The sequence below is a fragment of the Genypterus blacodes genome, unplaced genomic scaffold (assembly GCF_046128005.1).
Source record: "Genypterus blacodes isolate CSIRO-AG114 ecotype Tasmania unplaced genomic scaffold, CSIRO-AGI_Gbla_v1 ptg000039l_1, whole genome shotgun sequence".
NCBI classification, from domain to species: domain Eukaryota; kingdom Metazoa; phylum Chordata; class Actinopteri; order Ophidiiformes; family Ophidiidae; genus Genypterus; species Genypterus blacodes.
The window spans coordinates 5410300-5430076 of NW_027466852.1; the positions used below are offsets into that span (position 1 = coordinate 5410300).

General features: G+C 45.4%; 2 protein-coding genes across 3 annotated transcripts; one reads left to right on the top strand and one right to left on the bottom strand.

The window, feature by feature from the left end:
- Positions 1-9168: 9168 nt before the first annotated feature.
- On the top strand, positions 9169-13669 carry plk1 (polo-like kinase 1 (Drosophila)). Of its 2 annotated transcripts, none has more exons than XM_076147620.1 (11): positions 9169-9889; positions 10198-10366; positions 10658-10802; positions 10934-11027; positions 11191-11416; positions 11609-11651; positions 11889-11986; positions 12081-12158; positions 12316-12470; positions 12631-12813; positions 12947-13669. In XM_076147620.1, exons 1-11 carry the CDS (start codon positions 9527-9529, stop codon positions 13136-13138), a joined length of 1746 nt encoding a protein of 581 aa, XP_076003735.1. In that variant the 5' UTR covers positions 9169-9526; the 3' UTR covers positions 13139-13669. The 2 variants fall into 2 exon arrangements, with proteins under 2 accessions (XP_076003735.1, XP_076003736.1); XM_076147621.1 differs by having other exon boundaries at positions 11612-11651.
- A 656-nt stretch (positions 13670-14325) lies between these two features.
- Positions 14326-19738, bottom strand: palb2 (partner and localizer of BRCA2). The gene is made up of 13 exons (XM_076147660.1): positions 19691-19738; positions 19368-19460; positions 19213-19272; positions 18958-19129; positions 17701-18846; positions 16629-17566; positions 16298-16450; positions 16114-16196; positions 15785-15934; positions 15570-15686; positions 15377-15464; positions 15062-15276; positions 14326-14865 (listed from the first exon to the last, which is right to left on the bottom strand). The coding sequence occupies exons 2-13, from the start codon at positions 19443-19445 to the stop codon at positions 14634-14636; spliced, it is 3432 nt and encodes a 1143-aa protein (XP_076003775.1). The 5' UTR covers positions 19446-19460; positions 19691-19738; the 3' UTR covers positions 14326-14633.
- Positions 19739-19777: the final 39 nt, after the last annotated feature.

The following is a 19777-nucleotide window of genomic DNA, read 5'->3' on the forward strand; positions in this document are numbered from 1 at the left end:
ACCTATGCATCAATTGAATCTGTAGGTCTGGAAACATTTTTAAGGTCAATTAAAACCTTATGATGACAGATATATGAGGTGTTATTAACCGACAGGCTGAATGGCCCCCAAATATTTAATTTTCCTGCAGTTATCACCTCATCTGTCTTCAGCAACCAAATACGTCTAATTCATTTCTATTTTTTCTGTTTTGAAACAATTACTTCATGGACTCTTGAAGTGTACAGAAAGACACATTTTAGTGCAGTCATTTGTGCCAATCAAAACACACACATACAGGATGTGCATCAGTCTGCTTTGGTAACTACACTACATGCAGAATATTTAGATCAGTCAGTACCCAATAATAGCTGTTCTTTCAGCCCTTCATGCTGTTTTGGACGTTAAATACACACACAAAAGTGGAGCAAAGCGGATTGAAGATCCGCCTGATTTGGGCTGTTGTTATTCATCCACCCACTCCTCATCCCATTATTCCCCTCTTGTCTCCCTCCACTTATCCCTACATCCTCTTATCTCTATATCTCTATATTAATCTGCAACTGAAAACAAAAAGGCCAATCACTCAGGCACGAGGTCATTAGCATTTGCAATGTGGAGGTCTCCTTTTTTATGAGCATTGGGGTAAACAAGAGGGACAAAGATGAGACCTCTGAAATATTGCTGAAGAACATTATTTCATGATGAATAAAATGATAAAATCTCACAATAATGTCATTTTATTTATAGATGTGTAAGTTATCAGGTAGATCTCAGCCAGCCTTGCTTTGCCGAAGTGGGTACGTGTGCAGTATGTATGTATCCTCATCTGTCTCAGCTCTCTCTAAAGTCATGTCCTATATCTCAGCATTGGCAAATCAAAACCAAAGAAAAAATGAGTTTGACAAAACGGTTTATCATATATGAGACTGCAGAGGTTCACACATGCACCAGAAAGCTCAACACTCAAGTCTGATTGTAACTAAAGTAAACACTCAACATAGGTCACCCTGGAAACAGGAGACAGCCAACACTGTCTTTCTAACACTCTTATGGTGGCGTGGCCCTGGAAGGTAGAGCGGTCTTCTAGGGATTCTAGGGAATGTGAGGGGCATATAAAGCACTTTGGATAAAAGCACACTGATACAGTTATTACTTTATTACAGAAGTTATTCATCAGCAATGATGTTGTTATTCACTACCTGTACAACGTGGCTGTACATGTCTCTATGACTACTGCTGTGTCACCATTGCTTTTATCTCCTTATGCTCCTAATTCACCTGTGTATTACATATCCTTGTTCTCATTAATGTTTCTTTCTGTTTGCTCATTGTCATGTCAAATGTTTTTTTCAATTAAAAAAAGTGTCTGATAAGTGTCTGAGAAAACACACAAAAACCGACGAGGATTTTGTCACACATGATACTTCTTTCGAATCTTCTACACAGGCTCTGTTATTTTGCACTCTTCCTCCTTCAACCCTTCTGGCTTGATCCCTCCCCATTGGCTTCCTATGACTTCTCCTCCAACAGTGCCAATTTTGCCTTTTCCTTAGAAAAAGAGAAAAGGTTGTACTTTATAAAACGCTCCATTCACTAATTTTAACTACACTCACATCTTAACTTTGGTAATATTCTTATTCTTATTGTTAGTAGTAGAGTTGTTATGACACACAGCTGCTTTCTTAATATTGTCTTTGTACAAACTCTGGCTATATATTTTGGAATGAACAGCAGCTGCCAGATTTCAACAGCTGTTCTTGTCAATTCTTTGCATACGTTTAAGGTTCTATCTAGTGCACTGGTTGTCTTCATTGTCGACCAACTGTGCAAGAGGAACTGTAGGTTTCAAACGCAGGTAAAGACTTACAGGCATGCATTACTGCCACCCACCGACAAAGACGGATAACTACATCTATTACCTTGGCCTCGGTGTATTTGTAAATCCAGTGAGCCAGATATTCGATCGGGTCCACGGGCCGCCTCGCCGCCACTTCAGCAAGTCCCTCTGCCAGACATTTCCCCATATGTGTTTGTAGATACTCAGAATCCATGTTAATCTGCAGGAGTTACAGCAAAAAGTAGCAAATGAGAGCATTTCAATACGATTAAACAACGATACAAACTCGTCAGTAAGCGAATCAGATTAAAAGTTGAATTAATACAACATACTTTGCAAACAAAAGTAGCGGGAAATGTACCTTCGTTTTTGTCTCAGATATATTGTGAAGGCTGAACCGCTAAAGAGTGAAAACCCGGTCCAAATCATCATGACGTCAGACGGATGAGATTTATACGCGGGTATATCTTGACGTCATGATGCTTTTCTCGTCTCCGTGGCAACAGCTTTATGACAATAGTGCTCCCCTCCGGCCTCATAAACAGAACCGACATTCTGTAGAAACGTTATCATTCGTATGTTTAAGTAAGCCAGTGCAGCGCTGTTATCACTCATATTTGATAACGAGGAACTGCTTATCTGTTTCTGTTTGTTTATTTTTCAACAAAAAAAGGAATATCAATATTGCAGTTTTACACGTTTGGCAACTATGACGGGGTGTTCTTGTGTGTGATTCCTCCTTTCCCTTTCCTCGTTTATGTAGTTCTGTGCCACATTTGTTGACTATTTTGTTGATTTCAGTCTGGTTAGGTCCCTTAATGATTTGTGATATACTCCATTCGATAAAGTATCTGTTTATGTTCTATTTGAGTTGTAAACATGTCAGCTGGAGTTTTTTTTTTTTTTTTTTTATAATTAAGTGCACAGAATATAGGCAGGCAGTAGCTCAGTGGGTAGAGCTTCCGCTTGGGAACTGGAGGGTCGCCGGTTCAAATCCCTGCCAAGGTGCCCCTGAGGCACCGAACCCTCAATTGCTCCCCCCTCTGCGTAGGGTGGTAATGTAATGTAAGTCGCTTTGGATAAAAGCGTCTGCCAAATGCTCGTAATTTAATATAGACAGTTTGCTCCTACAGCGATTAAATGTATCAAAATCTACATTGAGATGCAGAGAAGGAGGAAGTGAAGGAGGAGTCAATGCAAAGGTAGGATCGGTTTGTTCACTTGATCACTCTGATCAAAACTTCACTTTTTTGTTTGGCTCTTCACTGAGGGAAATTTATATTCCTGAATTATTAGTTTGAAAATGTAACTGTGACACCGTCTGAATGTAGATGAGTACTCCTGTAAATGTCATATTGCAATATTGGAATCTTGGATAAGAAATGCATGTATTTAATTTCTATCTAGGGAGGGTTTGAATTTCCTTGTATTATAGCAGTGTAGTAATTCATTGGATGCCACAGCTCAAAATCAAGTTTCCGATATTCATGTTGTCCACATGTGATGGCTGTAATATCGTGCCGTGTGAACAGGTTCTTGAACTTGCTGCTCAGTCTGCTAAGCCTGTCAGACCAGTGAGGGATGGATCCATCAGGAGCTTCTGCATTGGCCTCTGCTCTGCTCTCTGCTGCCCCAATCCTCCCTCATCCACCCTCAGGCTGAAGGGAGGCTGGGGTTAGGGATCATGGGTAGGACTGGGGTGACGGGGTGAAACGCAAAGCAAACACACGCATATCTATATACAGAATATATAAACATACAATACACTATATATGAATCATGTCACAGTTAATGACGCCACTCACACACACACACACACTACTTTTTGAGAAGAAACATTATTCAGGGGTCCAGCATTATCTTAGGGTTCATTACATGTCATGTCATTTCCATTTTTGTTTCATGTTTTATTTGTTTTAACAAATTCTAGGAGTTGGAGATGGAAGACATGAACAAATTCATAAATGATGTCACAGTTGTAATGGATATGATCATGAATGATGTCACAATGATAATCTAATTTCAAATAAAGTTAGATAATGTTAGATTTTCCATAGGTCTTTGAATTGGTTAGTATGAATAGAGTAATGAGAGTGCCCAGAAAACTATAGAAGAACATTTTGAAGGACACACAGCACATGACATTATCATTATTATGATTACTATTATTGCATATGATGATGTATCAGTATATAAGTTATATATCTAGGTAGTTATAATTTCCGCACATAATGGTGTAGACTGTAAGCGACATGCATACTTGGTACAGCAGGTGGCAATATCAAAGTCAAAGATTGCAATCCGCCAAAAAATGTAAACATTAACCACAGGTCTTTGATGACATGTAAAATATTCAACAAACATTTATTTCAACTGTACAGTGGATCAAAGACAAGACAACGTTTAGATTAGGTCTCTTGTGTTCCTGTTTCTTCCTGAAAGGCAACACAAGGCTCAGTTAGAAGTTATTCACTAATGAGATAAACAAGCAAAGATCTAAAGCATGAGAGCAAACTAAGGACAGTTTCGGTCATGTTAGGCCCTGTATAGTCACTTCAGTCATTTTCCTCCATTAATTCCATGCAGGGTCTGGATAATTGTCTCTTCATTCCTTCTCTACCTTATCCTGGGTGTCTTCCTCGTCAGAATGAGTCTTTTCAGGTTCCCTGTGTGAGGTCTCTGGGCTGTGGCCCAACAGCCTTCCATCTTTTGTTTCATCCCTCTCGGCTGCAGCTGTGCTATCAGCGCTGGCATTTGTGCAGTGCTCTTCTACCTCCTGAGATTAGACAGACAAAACTGGTTAAGCAATAAACCAATGTGTCTTACTTTTCACTTTCTGTCTCTCCCTCCTCTGCTCAACTCAACTCACCTGGATTTTTCCTTACACAAGATGTTAAAAAGCAGCTATTTCTAGAGTTGACAGAACTAGTTAGCAAATCAACAGAGAATATGTATAAATGAACGCACATGGTCAGCAGGATCAGTAGATTGGATGAGATCAGCCATCTTTTCTTTGTCCTGCAGAGGAGGAGAAGCTGATTTGTGTGGCTCCTGGTTGACTTCTGTTGTGTCTTCAACAGAAAGAGTCTCCTCTGGTTTGAAACCTTCCCTCTGTGTGTCAGAGGCTGGCTCCACTTGGATGGAATCAGCTGGTGTGCTGGTATCATCCTCTAGTTTCTGGTAATGGTGTGCAGAGTAGTAAGTTAGACATATTAGTGTAAACTGACATTTATCCCATCGTTGTGCTTTCGCTCAGCCTGATTCTTGCCTATTTTCTTTTGTGTAGACACCTGAAGGCTTTGGTGGGACTAACTTAGCAAACTGTGCCTCCTGCTCCTCCTCCTCAACTTGCCTGTTCCATCCAACCTGTTTTCAGCTTGCTAAGCCTCAAATCTGTGATCCTGTCCATTTCCATTTCCATTGCCTTTTCCAGTTTCATCGTCAACTTCATTCTTTTGGGCATAAAGCGTGAAAGACAGCTATGACCTTCTCATAATGTAGTTCAGCAGCATGGCTATTTAAATATAAATTAATTATTCATTTCAATCATCAGTCTCTGGGCTGGAAACAAGGTATTACATTAAACATCCTAATGTGACATTATTCGACTCAAATGACCAACAGCATGTTGTTTGGCCGGAAAGTGGCTAATCACCTTATTTTCATCATGGTGAGAATCTTTCCCTTCTTCATGATCGGTCCTCTGCCTCTCAGATTTCTCTTCTCCCTGATCATCGCCTGAACATTCAGCTCTCTCTTCTCCCTTATTGTCGCTTGAACCTTCCATAGTCTCTTCTCCCTTATTGTCGCCTGAAACTTCCATTTTCTCTTCTCCCTGATTGTTATCTGAAGCCTCAATATTCTCTTCTCCCTTATTGTCGCCTGAACCTTCAGCTTTCTCTTCTCCTGGATCGTCACCTGAACCTTTGGTCTTCTCTTCTCCCTGATTGTCATCGGAACCCTCGATATTCTCTTCTCCCTTATTGTCGCCTGAACCTTCGGCTTTCTCTTCTCTCTGATCGTCGCCTGAACCTTCAATATTCTCTTCTCCCTTGTTGTCTGAACCTTTGGCTTTCTCTTCTCCCTTACTGTCGCCTGAACCTTTGGCTTTCTCTTCTCCCTGATCGTCGCCTGAACCTTTGATATTGTCTTCTCCCTTACTGTCGCCTGAACCTTCGATATTCTCTTCTCCCTTACTGTCGGCTGAACCTTCGATATTCTCTTCTACCTTTTTGTCGCCTGAACCTTCGGCTTTCTCTTCTTGACTGTCACTTAAATCTTTGGTTTTCTGTTCTCCCTGATTATCAATTGAATCCTGAGTTTTCTCCTCGGCCTGTTTGTTTCTCAAATCCTCAGTTTCTCCTTGGTTGTCACTTGGCTCCACTTCAGTCTTTGGCTCTGTCTCGACTTTCTCCACAGTCATGTCTTTGGACTCCTCATTGCCCTGTGGGCTGAGGTCTTCAGATGGTAAAAGGCTATTCTCTTCAGGATTTCTCCCAGGAGACACTGGAGCAGTTATAATATCTGTAACCTGAAACATCACCTTAGTAAATGTCAAGTCATCTGATGGTTATTTTCACACCACACTATGCAACTTGCAAGATATTGTATGTCATGTGCAGAATATGAAGAAATGAGACTAGTATCCTCCTTGGCAAAAAAAAAAGGTCTCAGCACTGACAACAAATCAAAACCAAAGAGTAAAATAGAAGAGTTGATTGTTCATAGAAGAGACTGCAGAGGTTCAGGGAGGCACCACCACCACAAGCACACAAATCTGAGATGTATTTTACCACCTCCTGTTCAGCGGCTCTTTCCTTAGCTTTGGGTTGGTCTTTTACACCATTGTTGTCCTCAGCATCTCGTGCGGTTGGTGGCATTTCAGTGGATCCTTTACAGTCCTGAGAGATCTGACGAAGTATTGAAAAATTCTTGACGTCTTTTCTTCAAAATGTCACACAAGATAAATGTACTCAGTGACAGTGTGCGTATGTAGGAAACATTTTGGTAATGGCTTCTCTCGATGGTTCTGTACCTCATCTCTCATGTGAGAATAATTGACAATTGTCTGATTGTGACTTAGAAAAATTGTTAATGTATGTCACCCTGGAAACAGAAGACACAGTCATTCCAACACTTTCACACTGCCTGGAAAGCATTTGGCCTTCAGTGGGATGGATATGTTTACTTAAATAAAGACATGAGTAAATGTCATTCAAGATTCAGATAACACACAAACCCATGAGGATTTTTTCACATACTTTTTTGGATTTTTCCACATCCTCAGTAATCTTCTGCTCTTCCTCCTTCAGCTTATCCTGGTGTGATTCCTTCTCTCTGGCTTTCAGTGACTCTTTCTCCAACAGTGCCAAGTTTGCCTTTTTCTTGGAGAAAGAGAAAAGGTGGTATATAAAATGCACCGATTGCTAACTTTAACTCCTGCTACATTGTTTTAACTTTGATTTTATTATTATTGTTGTCACTAGTGGTGGTAGTAGTAGTAATAGTAGTAGTAGTAATAGTAGTACTTGGAAAGTATCCCTGATTTTGATCACCTTCTCTCTTAACAGTCTGTACACAGTTGTAATCACATGCGGAATGATGATCAATAAATGAATATCATCTGTGGAGGGACTGTTGGTTTGCTGGCATTGCCTCTGTTTGCAGGAGTTTTGAGTCGGAGCAGCCCCCAATCTTCTGGAAGTGTATTTTATGTTTGTGGATCATATAAATCCAAAGTTGCTTCAACATGCTTGGTTTCAAACCTGGGATCAATGAGTAAACCAGCCCCAGATGACCTGAGTTGACCTCTGCAGGTTTTGTGGTGCAGAAGTGATGTTCCACCCTAAACCATCAGCGGTCCGATTACTCAAGGAATCGGTCAATTCTTTGTGTATGTTTAAGGTTCAAGTGTGCTGATTGTCTTCATTGTCTTATCTTTGATGACCATGTGTGCAAGTGCCTATGCCTGTGTGTATATATACGGTATACACCGTTCAATGTCCAGTGTGAACTGAAGCGGAAAACTCCAAAAGTGTGTTCGATTTGGTCTGTGGAATGATGCTGTTTAATTTGTCTGCAGAGGTAGCTTGACAGACAAGCAGCGAAATACTGCCACCCATGAACAGAAACGAGAACTACATCTATTACCTTAGCCTCATACTCCACATTTGCGTTGTATTTGTAAATCCAGTGAGCCAGATATTCGATCGGGTCCACGGGCCGCTGCACCGCCACTTCAGCAAGTCCCTCTCCTAGACATTTCCCCAAATGTCTTTTTAAATACTCAGAATCCATGTTTTTCTGCAAGAACAGTTTGAACAAGTAAATTATGCGCCGGGATGCCACAGAAAATACGTAGCCTCATTACAGAAAGCAAATGGAGAGAATGATAACATATTTTACAGCAATTTAAACAACAATACGAACCTCTTTGGTCAGCGATTAACAAATCAGATCACAAGCACAGGTTTAGAAAATTTAAAAAAAAGTTTAATTTGCCTGTTACTCTAATTCAGGTGTAAGCTCTTTCAGGTAAAATCTGAAACCTCGTATTTCGAATTATTTAGCAGGCAAAATAAGTGTAAAGCAAACCATCGAGTGTCCGAATATATGTTCCGTCTCCGTGGTAACGGTGTCACTACAATAGTGCTCCCCTCCAACCACAAACAGTTCCGCCTTTCAAAAAGAGAAAATAGTTTAAGCCTTTTAAAATATATTTGACAACGGGGAACTGCTACTCTACGTCTGTTCCTTAATTTTTCAACAGAAAAACGTATATCAATATTGCCCGTTTACACTTTCTCGAGTCATGTGATTCCTACTTTCCCTTTCCTCATTCGTTGCCACTTGTGTTGACTTTATTTCTTGACTTCAGTTTAGTATTTTAGTCCCGTAATGATTTGTGATATAGATTTTTCACTGAAGTATTTGTGTGTTATATTCGTGTTGTAATACTATCACTTATTAAAGGTTTCCCTGCTCACATTTCTTGATTTCATTCCTTTTTTTTAATTAAATGTGTGACGTTGTTATGTAGTTTGTTAGTTTGGTTTAATAAACATACCCAATATAATATATAATAATATTTAATTTCCCCATCATTGCAAACATATGATCACTAAATCAACACAATTTGAATGATTAAATCCCTTCATGACTACATCTCCCATCACTGCATGAAGGCAAGATGGCGACCAGCAGTTGGCCAATCACAGCGCAGGATATCACTTTCTCGGTCAGCGATTGGATGCTTTTGTCTGGACGACCCACTATGCTTTGCGGCACCGCGTTGGAATTCAAATTAAGCCGACCAATCAGGACGCGCCGTAACGACCGAGGCAGCATTTTTAAACTTCTGGGGGAAACTGTTGTCAAAAGGCAGAACGGGTTAACGTCGCGACCAACCGGGGGACAAGTTCCGAGAGCGATTTCATGTCATCATCGGGGATTTTTTATTCCTAAAAGTGTTTTCTTTACACACGTGTTTTTATCATTCGGTCTCTTTTCCCCATAGCCTTCAGGTCCAAAAGTGGTAAGCTTAGGTTTCAATTGAGTGTCATTTCGGGAGCAGGCTAGCTTCCAGAGCTAATACACCGTCGGTTGAGGTTGTTGACTGCTGTTCGACACCACCAACTATTTTGAATTCGTTAGTTTGAATTTTTAAACGTTTCATCTATAGATATCGACGGGTTTCTAAATCTAAAAATGAGCGCAGGCACAGCAAAGCCAGCGAACCCGCCGGCACACGTCGACCCCAAATCGGCGACTCTTAAAGAAATCCCGGAGGTCCTGGTTGACCCTCGCACCAAGAGGAGATACACGCGTGGCAGGTTTTTGGGAAAAGGTGGTTTCGCCAAGTGCTACGAAATCACAGATGTGGAGACCAAGCAGGTTTTCGCTGGTAAAATCGTGCCCAAGTCTCTGATCCTGAAGCAGCACCAGAGGGAGAAGATGACATCGGAAATCGCCATTCACAAAAGCCTCAACCATCCGCACATCGTGGGCTTCCACGGCTTTTTCGAAGACGACGACTTTGTGTTTGTGGTGTTGGAGATCTGCAGACGGAGGGTGAGTGGATGCGCACGGTGTGTGAACACTGTACAGGGCGACAACGGTCCCTTCCTGTGTTTTCCGTCGGTTGGCAAAGGCCTGAATTTGAAGGCAGCTCTGGTCAACTTCAATAGGGGCGCGACTCAAAAGAACAAACAGTATGTTCAACTTTGATTAATTGCTGTTGTCTGTGTTAACTCGCTCACAATTGATCAAATTCACATTATATGATACTCGGTTCCATCAGAGGCATTCAAATGTCGTAAACCTAATTTTTGACCCTTCAAGTTTGCATGTTTTCACACGCTTGGTGTCGTCTCTTCCAGTCCTTGTTGGAGCTGCACAAGCGTCGTAAGGCGGTGACCGAGCCAGAGGCGCGTTACTACATGATGCACCTGCTCAACGGGGTCCAGTACCTGCACACCAACAGAATCATCCACAGAGACCTGAAACTGGGCAACATCTTCCTCAACGACGACATGGAGGTCAAGATAGGTAATGCATGAGGACATTTAGCTGACCAACAATCCTTTTTCAGTGGTGGCTATCATCCCCTTATTCTTTTAACGACCAAAATGAGGATTCTGGAACCTGTAGCCTGAGTTGAACACAACAAGTATCATTCAAGTATAAACCCCCTTTTTTTTAAGACTGATGGCCAAAGTGTTCCGCTGCATTATTAATCTCCTTAGCTCAGAATGTGTCCGTACCAGATGAGCCGACCTTCAGAAGTAGCACTTTTGTTTAGTCTGGTTCCTCACAGCGTCTCTCCTCCTCCTGTTCCAGGGGACTTTGGTCTGGCCACTAAGATTGAGTTTGAAGGTGAGCGGAAGAGGACCCTGTGTGGCACACCCAACTACATCGCCCCTGAAGTGCTGTGTAAGAAAGGCCACAGCTATGAAGTGGATGTCTGGTCGCTTGGATGCATACTGTAAGTTTAAACACACACACACACACACACTCCTTGGAAAACATTTTGTTCATTTAAAGTTTAGTTTGTTTCAGAGTACTATCCCAGGAAACAACTCGGTCAATGCCATGTCCTTGCCTGTCTCCTCTTAGGTACACGTTGCTGGTGGGTAAGCCCCCATTTGAGACCTCCTGTTTGAAGGAGACCTACACCCGCATCAAGAAGAACAACTACACCATCCCCTGGGTACGCTACTGTCATGTGGAGCAACTTCCATCTTGAATATAATAATAACTTGCTTATCAGAGAGTTTTACTGGCCCCCCCCTTGCACACTGCCACTGTTTCCTTGGTACCTCGTGCTCACCATCCGCTCATGTCCCTCTCTGAACCCTCGCCCGCCCCTGCAGCACATCAACCCGTTGGCGACCACTCTCATCAAAAGGATGCTGCACGCTGACCCCACCCAGAGGCCCACCGTTGCCGAGCTGCAGGCGGATGAGTTCTTCACATCCGGCTACATCCCCCAGCACCTGCCCACCACGTGCCTCACTGTGCCCCCGCGGTTCTCCATTGCGCCCTCCCAGGCCGCTGAGCTCAGCCAGAGACGACCGCTGACCGCACTCAACAATAAGGGTAACGACCCCGGCAGCAACTTTCACAGCCAATTTAGCTTCGTTTTCCTCACCAAAGCAGCACAGACAGTTAGACAGTTTGCCCTCACAGATATTAAATATATGTCAGGATCTGCAATGGCCGACCCTGTCCAGATAGGAAGAGAGTGTTGTGATTTATGGTGAATTTATTTAGACCCCCTCTCCTATCCAGCAGATGCAGAGAAGGTGGAAGTGAAGGAGGAGCCTATGCAAAGGTACGATGGGTTTGATCACTAATGCAGATGGAGCTCATCACTCGGATCAGAGCTTCAAATGAAAGTGTCTTTGCTTTAGATTTCTTTGGCTCTTAACTATGGGAGACTTGTATTCCTGCATTCATAGTTGTAAAATGTAACGAAGACACTGTCAGATTTGTGATGACTCTAAATGCTGCAGTCCATATTCTGAAATCTGTGTTTTAACCTTTTTGAGTTGTGGTGTTTTGTGTGCAGGGAGGCTGAGCAATCCGACAGTAATCTGAAGGACATGCTGCAGCAGCTCAAGAACCTTATTGCTGCCAAGCCCTCTGAGAAAGCAATCATACGCCTGGGTGAGCACACATGGACAGACGGTGTCGCATTCATTTCCTTTATTTCAGTCTTGCATTTTCCAGGAGTTTAACTTTGTTGAATTTGTGTTTCCAGAGGAGGCAGAGGAGCCTGCGTGTATCCCCATCTTCTGGATCAGCAAATGGGTGGACTACTCAGATAAATATGGATTAGGTATGAATTACTACAGTCCAGCTCTCACTCTCTGAAGCTGCGATTATGCTTTTAACACATTTGAATGTGCATGTAGCGAGTTGGAGCATTCTCCCACTATAGAATGCTTCCACGGCGTCAGGTTTTACAGGTTGCTAACTGTTGCTACACATTGCAGGCTACCAGCTCTGCGACAACAGTGTGGGCGTGCTCTTCAACGACTACACTCGTCTGATCATGTATACCGACGGGGACAGTTTGCAGTACATCAACAAGGCTGCGGCGGAGTCCTACCTCAGCGTGCGCTCTTACCCTGCCACGCTCACCAAGAAGGTCAGGAAATGACTCCATCCTTGTTTTTGAAAATGACCTTTCAAACAGAATCTTTGAGGCGTTTCAGAGGAGATGCGTTCTTTGCTCTCAGTTGAGTTTCACTGAGGGTCTTTCTAGTTTTCCAGGTCATTGAATTGTGATCGTCCCTCTATTCTCCTAGATCACGTTGCTGAAATACTTCCGCAACTACATGAGCGAACACCTACTGAAGGCCGGCGCCAACATTGCGCGGCGGGACGGCGACGAGCTGGCGCGGCTCCCGTACCTCTCCACCTGGTTCCGGACCAAAAGCGCCATCATCCTGCACCTGTCCAACGGCACAGTTCAAATCAACTTCTTCCAGGTTAGAGGGCAGCTGCGCGTCTCCCATCGGCGTCCTTTCAGATATTTAACTTAACATCTGTGGCTGAATAGTTTGCGCCCCCCCACTGTGAAGACATACTGACCCCGTTTTCTTTCACCCTCTCTTCCCCCAGGACCACACCAAGCTGATCCTGTGTCCACTGATGGGCGCGGTGACCTACATTGACGAGAAGCGAGAATTCCGCACGTTCAAGTTGTCTCAGCTGGAGGAGTTCGGCTGCACCAAGGAGCTGACCAGTCGCATTCACTACGCCAAGCTGATGGTGGAGAAACTGCTGGACAACACGGCGACCACTGCGCATTAACCATTTTAACCAGCCGCTTCTCACTGTCTGTCAATCAGAGGGCAACTTGAACATAAAAGATCCTTTACCCTTTTGTACATAATATGAAGCCCGTCTAACAACCTCATGTTCTAGCCTAGACTTTTTACTGATTTGCTCCTCGCTAAAAGAGTCCAAGCAAATCATACTTTCTTGACAAAGCTCATTGATAAGCTCTTTTTTTCCCACATGCGTTTGTTCAGTTCTTCTTGGTGCTTTTAAACCCACAGAGTCCACTGCTTCCATTCTGCTTTGGGCATTGGGATCACTTGGCTCTGTTGCTTGAACACTTTTGTCTGGTCTGGTTCCTCTGTTTGTCTGTTTTATCTGTGTATGCAGTGAGGTAAAGCGTGTTAAGGCTTCATCATGTACATTGTTCCTGTAGAAGTTTTACTCTTTTGAAAATGTTTTGTCTCTTTCGATGAGATGTACAAGTTATGTACAAACCGCTCAATATTCATGCAAAGATGGTTTAATTTTACTCTAATCTGTTTAATAAAGATTATGTAAGCAAGAGGAATTGTTGACCTTTATTCACATTACTCATGTTCCATTCTCCATCTGAGAAGACCGAACAGAGGCCAGCATTGGAAGAAAAATTTGAGTAAAATAGTAATATTTGGATGAATGAAGCCAGTGTTATGAGTAAAGACTTGATGTGTGCTGATTCCAAGATAGCCCCAGTTCTTTCAGAAGTCATAATTATCAGTGAAGTATTTCCTAATAGTGTTATGAAATATTACTTGACCAGAAGCTCCATCTGTATCGGCACAGGCTTTTACCTCAATGACTTTCAGTATGCAGCTCATTTGAAGCGGTAAGAAGTGAAGACACAAAATGGCAAACTACATATTTTGACACAGAGATGAAAAACACATCTGTTGATTTAAGTCTAGCAAAGGGTTTTATGGCCATTTGGGATGTAAATCAAGACATTTAATATCCAAATGTTTCAAAAACTCCTGCTATTGTATATAATATACTATAAAAATGTCTGAACGGACCAATTGTGTCCTTCCCCGTGACGGGAAAAGGACACATTTAACTACCAAGCATATAGATTACAGCCTGTGAGAGGAAACCCAGAGGATCCTGCTTCACTATGTTTATAAAATACAAAACGTGTTTGAGGGGGAAAAGGAGGAAATGAACTTAACAAAACACCGCAAATGTTTAATGTAAATTGAAAGATATACACATAAATTCTATCTTTAAATATTACAAGATATACAAATATTCAAGTATAGCAAAGAACCGACGAAACAGCAGCAGTTAAACACCAAGTCGGCTTTCAGACGAGGGCTACGTTAATCTTAAAAGTGACAATCTACAGTCAAGTACAAAGTCCCAATATCTTCCAACACGTTGTGCACTGATTTAGCGTCGTCAGTACATTTTCCTGAGAAGAAGACTGTCCTCGCTGCTGCAAATGAAAAGCCTCACTTGTCAAATTGAAACGTGAACAATACACATCGGATCAAACACAATCCTGCAGGTGGCAGAGGGTGTAGCAGTGTAACGTCACATCTCCGTTGTAATGCCCGGTCACCAGGGTGTCCCGACCTCCCCAGCGCGCCAGCTGCCAGCCGTCGCTCTCTGGAGCCTGCACCACTTGAGCGCCGCCCTGGTAGCCCAGGTCCCACACACACACACAGCCGCTTTGGCTCAGACCCACCACTCTGGAGCAGTTGACATCAGCCTCACACAACCTGGAGAGAACACAGGCAGAAGGGAGTGATGATTACACATCACTCCGTGTGTGTGTGTGTGTGTGTGTGTGTGTGTGTGTGTGTGTGTGTGTGTGTGTGTGTGTGTGTGTATTAAGGGCTGTTTAATCTCTGATGTTATATTTGGTGGTAGCTCCAATGCACAATCACAACAAAACAGACACAATCCTCCTCTCACCTCCCACACCAGGCTGTGGGTGCATACAGCCGAGTAGCCAGGGCACCTTTGCCGCTGAGAGGGTTAGTGGCCACCAAGGAGAACAGGGCGCTCCTCTTCCTCTCATCTTCATCCTTGTCAATAGGAAACATTTGATCTTTGATTCCTTGGCTCTCCATTTCTCCTTCCTCCAGTGAACCCAGGAAGTGATGTTGCAGCCAAACGAACAGCAGTCCCTGCATCAGAACGAGTGCACAGACACGCAAGCTGGAGTCACAATTTGACGCGTGACACGGTCGCCGTGACGCGTGCAACATGGGAAACACAGCGACTTACACTGGACGAGTGTCCTCTGAGGCATGCTGTGTTTGACAAGGCACCTCCCAGGGCCATTCTCTGCAAAAGCTGCCCGGTCCTCATATTCCTGTAACACACACACACACAAAAGTAAAAATGTATTACACTGTCCACTAAATACCAAACAGGAAGGAGATGAACTGGACCACTCGTCTTAACGCTACGGCTTTACCACACAAAGAGGGCTCCGGCGTCATCTGTGCCAATCAGAGCGTCTGGAAGTCCATCCACTGCAGCGAGGGACGTGACACACACACCAGGAGACGCCAGAGACTGACAGCTAGGCGCACTGAGAGGAGGATGAGAGGTGAGACAACTGTGCAGAGAGAGAGAGAGAGAGAGAGAGACGCTGAGCTGAGACAAAGACGACACTGGAGCGGACCTAACCTGCTGTCCTCCGCCGCCGTGAACGCCTCCACGGTGGAACCGCTCGCCGAATGGGAGGAGACCGCCACTCGCGACTTGGCCACGCCCACAACAGCCTGGATCATGCCGACGCATAGCAGCATCTGCAAGAGGCTTGAGCATGACAGCATCCTGAGGACACACACACACACACACACACACACACACACACACACACACACACACACACACACACACACACACACACACACACACACACACAGTTACACCCATTTTCTGCAGCTCGGTCAACTTAGACGGTTTCCCCGGTATAATTAAATGTAGTTTCTGATGAAGTGAGTTGTATTCACCTCACTTCTCTGATTTCCAACTGACCCAACGTCACACACATGAGCCCAGCAGCATCCGGGACAGGAAACACATTGATCACTGGCTGTAAACACGTACAACAAGTTAACACTTCATCCCGGGTCAGTTAAGCATTTAAAATGCATCCTCCCTCTGGTTCTATTCCTCTTAATATTGCTCAGTTACCTCGCCGAAGGTCCAGGTGTGTGCCAAGTTCCAGTCAGATGTTGACGTCTGGTTCCACACACACACGGCCCACTTTCCTGCCGCTGCTACACACAGCCCCCCCGACGGTCTGGGCAGACAGCACACGTCCACCAGGGGGCCTCCTGCCGGGATCTGGACACACACACACACACACACACACACACACACACACACACACACAGACACACACACAGACACACACACACACACACACACACACACACACACACACACACACACACACATTACGACAATGACATCTTCAACATCATGAATTGACTGTGAAACAATGAGGACGTGTTATTTTCACCTTCAGCGTGTGTGTGCATCTCGTGCCTTCTTCCACCGTCTCTGCTGGTTGGAGGCTGGGTGGAAGGACAGCGGGGGTCAGACTCGGGGAGAGAAGCGGAGGGGACAGGGCCCGGGTGGACGGGCTGTGCGAGGTAGGCAAGGAGAGAGACGGGGGGCGGCGTGGAGAGGAGGTCAGGGGGAGGGCGGGGCGTGGGGTCGGCCCCAGTGACGGTAGAGGCGGGCTGGAGGGAGGAGCGGACGGAAGCAGGCCAGGCAAACTCAGTGACGGGCTGAGCAGGAGCTGTGAGGGGACACTGTGGCGTGTTGAAGACGTCTGGTGGTTTCTAGGAGGACTTTCCAAATCTGGACGAGTTCCGGAACATTCTTCTAGATCGTCCGTGTCGCTGTTAGTAAAGCTTTTGGCGACTTTGTCTTCCGTATGGTGTTTTGCAGGCGTCTGTTCCTCCAAAATACAGAGGACAGGAGGACAATCTGTTTGTTTCTCTACGGCAATGATGGAAGGAGGTTGTATGTCTTGGTCCTTGGACAGATCTACATGGTCAGTAGCTGACGCTGGCACCACTGGCGCAGACTCTGCTGGTGTTGAGGTGTGAAGGTCTTCGGGCGGTGCAGCGGCCTGTGGTTCACCTGGGGATTGGGGTGAATACACTAGTGTGGGAGTGAGGCTGAACGGGAGAGGAAGAGGCGTCGCCGGGCCACCGGTTTTGGCGCGCCGGGTGCGCGTATTGTGAGACGGAGGCGTGAAGTGTTCCGCTCCAGCCGCCGCGGCAACCTGCCGGAGTTTGTGTAGTTTCAGGGAGGCGAACTGGTCGTCGGGGAGATGGAAATCTTGCAACAGGTCAAACTTGGCGAGGCTGCTGACCAGGGGTTGAGGGAGCGGTGAGGTTTGGGAAGAGGGAGAGGGAGAGGAGGGCAGGAGGAGAGACTGCCAGCTTGCTACACACACACAGGACAAGGAGAAGGGAAACAAGAATGTGAGATGATGCAATTCACTCTAACACTCTTTCTTTATCATGTTTGTCATCGTAAACATAAATATGATGGGTAACAACAAATCATCACACACTTACTTCTGTTCGGTGCTCGTCCCTTCGCCCTGCTGCTGCTGCTGCTGCTGGTCAGGAAAATCGGATAGACATTCTCCAGACTAGATTCAGGCCCGGGAAGACCAGAGGAAGCCGGAAGGGCGTCTGCGGGCTTGGTGGATGTGGGTTGCGGTGCCTTGGGTGATGGTATGGGTTCCTCCGACACGAGACGAAGCTTTGGTGCAGCCGGCCCAGGGGTAGACGGGGACGGAGAGGCCGAGCGCGGTGAGGTCAGATTCTTACCCCTATCCCGACCTTTCTTCCTCTTGCTGCCCCTTGCCGGATGAGTAGCGACTGCAGGTTGAGAACCTACAGAGGCGGCTGTCTGAGAGTTCTGAGCCGAGCGGCTGCCGGGCTGCCTGCGCCTCCTCCCCCCTCGGCCCCCGCCCAGCTGGGACAGAATGACGGCCTGCATGTCCGGCTGACTCTGTGAGAGTGTCATACGCCTGGTGGTTCGGACATAGTATTCCACCGGGAAAATGAGTCCGTCCACTAAGGTACAGGAGCCAAGGATGCCCTCGCTCTTTCCCTCACGCTCTGTTCCTGCCGTTTCAATCGCTTCTTCCTTTACTTCCACACTATCACCATGACATCTTTTGCTCTCTGATTTCTCATTGTGTTCAGTCTCTTTATCGCCGCTCTCTTCACACGGCCTTCCATGGATTGGCTGTGTTCCCCTCTCATCCTCCTTTTCCCTTCCATTTTGCGTACCGCCCCGTCTTCCTCCTTCAGTGTGTACAGGATCATTTTTGTTTCTCTCACCTCTCAGCTCAGTCTCTTTTTCACACTGCTCTTGTCCTCCTGTCTTTCCCGTCCTCTCCTTCCCTCTTGCTCCAGTGTTCCAGTGTGCGAGTAGAAGAGAGGGAGACTCAGACTCTGAACCAGAGAGTAGCTCTTCACTTTCATTCACAACCTCCATTTCCTGCGACTTAGCTCTCTCTTCGTCTTCATTTCTTGTAGCACACTCTATCCTCTCACTCGGCTCTTGTCCTTCCTCGCTGGTGGTATCTATGCTCCTTGCAGTCTCTGGACTCTTCCTCCTCCTCTTCTCCCAGCGCAGACGGCTGCACCGTGACCTGAGGCGCAGAGAAGGACTGGGTCTCTGATCTCTGGCTGGATCAGGCGTAGAGTCTGTGATCGGTGTGCAAGCACCACCAGAGGGGAGAAGGAACCGGATCACTAATCAGTTTGTGTTCTGGTTTTAGGGGTTAATAAAGTGGGGAATAACAGCAGCAGGCTCACCTCCATTGTGTCCCTGGTACCGAGACGGTCCCTTGTCTGTCCTGCTGGGACCGTCCCCCCGGTCAGGACAGGGGTTCAATGACGAGACCTCTGATCCTCTGTGGTCCTGATGCTGGTGCTGCGTGATCCTGCTCCTCACATGTTCCCGCACCGTTTCCAATTGCTCGGCGCGCTAAGAACAGGTAAAGACACGGATATAAAAGAGAACATTTCCATCATGTTACAGGAGTCGATCCCAATGAGAGAGGAGCTCACCTGCAGCTTCTGGACTGTCCTCAGGTACTCCCTTTGCAACAGCGACAGCCTCTTACGCAGCTGTATTGTGGGGGTAAAAACAGGTCAACATGTCAGCAGCAGCTCGGGAGACATTGAACGGCTCATATCCCCCCGGTGACTGTGTTGTTACACACCTTCTCCTTGTCGTCGGAGTGCAGTGTGGTCCTCAGCTGCTCGTCACAGTGCAGGATGTCCCCCTGACTCTGCTCCATGCCGCTCACTCGACCCTGACAGCAGCCGGACGTGAGTTTAACGCAGTTTTGTTTTCGTAGCTTGTTGCGGCTACAGCTACAAGCTAACTGAACTTAGCCAATCAATGTCGTGTTTTCGGACAGCTCGTTCCACAGCTCATCACTTAAAATTTAATGGCCGACAGCAACAGTAATCTACACACTGAAGTCTCTATTTAGCTTATACGCCAAGACGCTATTTCGTGTATTATTAGTGGAATACTTACGCCGCTCGCCAGTCCATACAAAGTTTGTTTTGATGTTCGATTAGTCGGGCATCGATTTTGTTTCAATTTCCCGCGGTCTTTCAAAAA

Bases quoted from the DNA above. Each gene is read 5' to 3' on its own strand.
- plk1 (XM_076147620.1), top strand. From the start codon at position 9,527: ATGAGCGCAGGCACAGCAAAGCCAGCGAACCCGCCGGCACACGTCGAC. The intron at 11,417-11,608 runs GTAACGACCCCG...TCTCCTATCCAG, and splicing joins GACCGCACTCAACAATAAGG to CAGATGCAGAGAAGGTGGAA. The intron at 12,471-12,630 runs GTCAGGAAATGA...CTATTCTCCTAG, and splicing joins CTGCCACGCTCACCAAGAAG to ATCACGTTGCTGAAATACTT.
- palb2 (XM_076147660.1), bottom strand. From the start codon at position 19,445: ATGGAGCAGAGTCAGGGGGACATCCTGCACTGTGACGAGCAGCTGAGG. The intron at 15,687-15,784 runs GTTAGGTCCGCT...TCCTCCTCTCAG, and splicing joins ACGGCGGCGGAGGACAGCAG to TGCGCCTAGCTGTCAGTCTC. The intron at 15,465-15,569 runs GTAAAGCCGTAG...TGTGTGTTACAG, and splicing joins GCCGGAGCCCTCTTTGTGTG to GAATATGAGGACCGGGCAGC.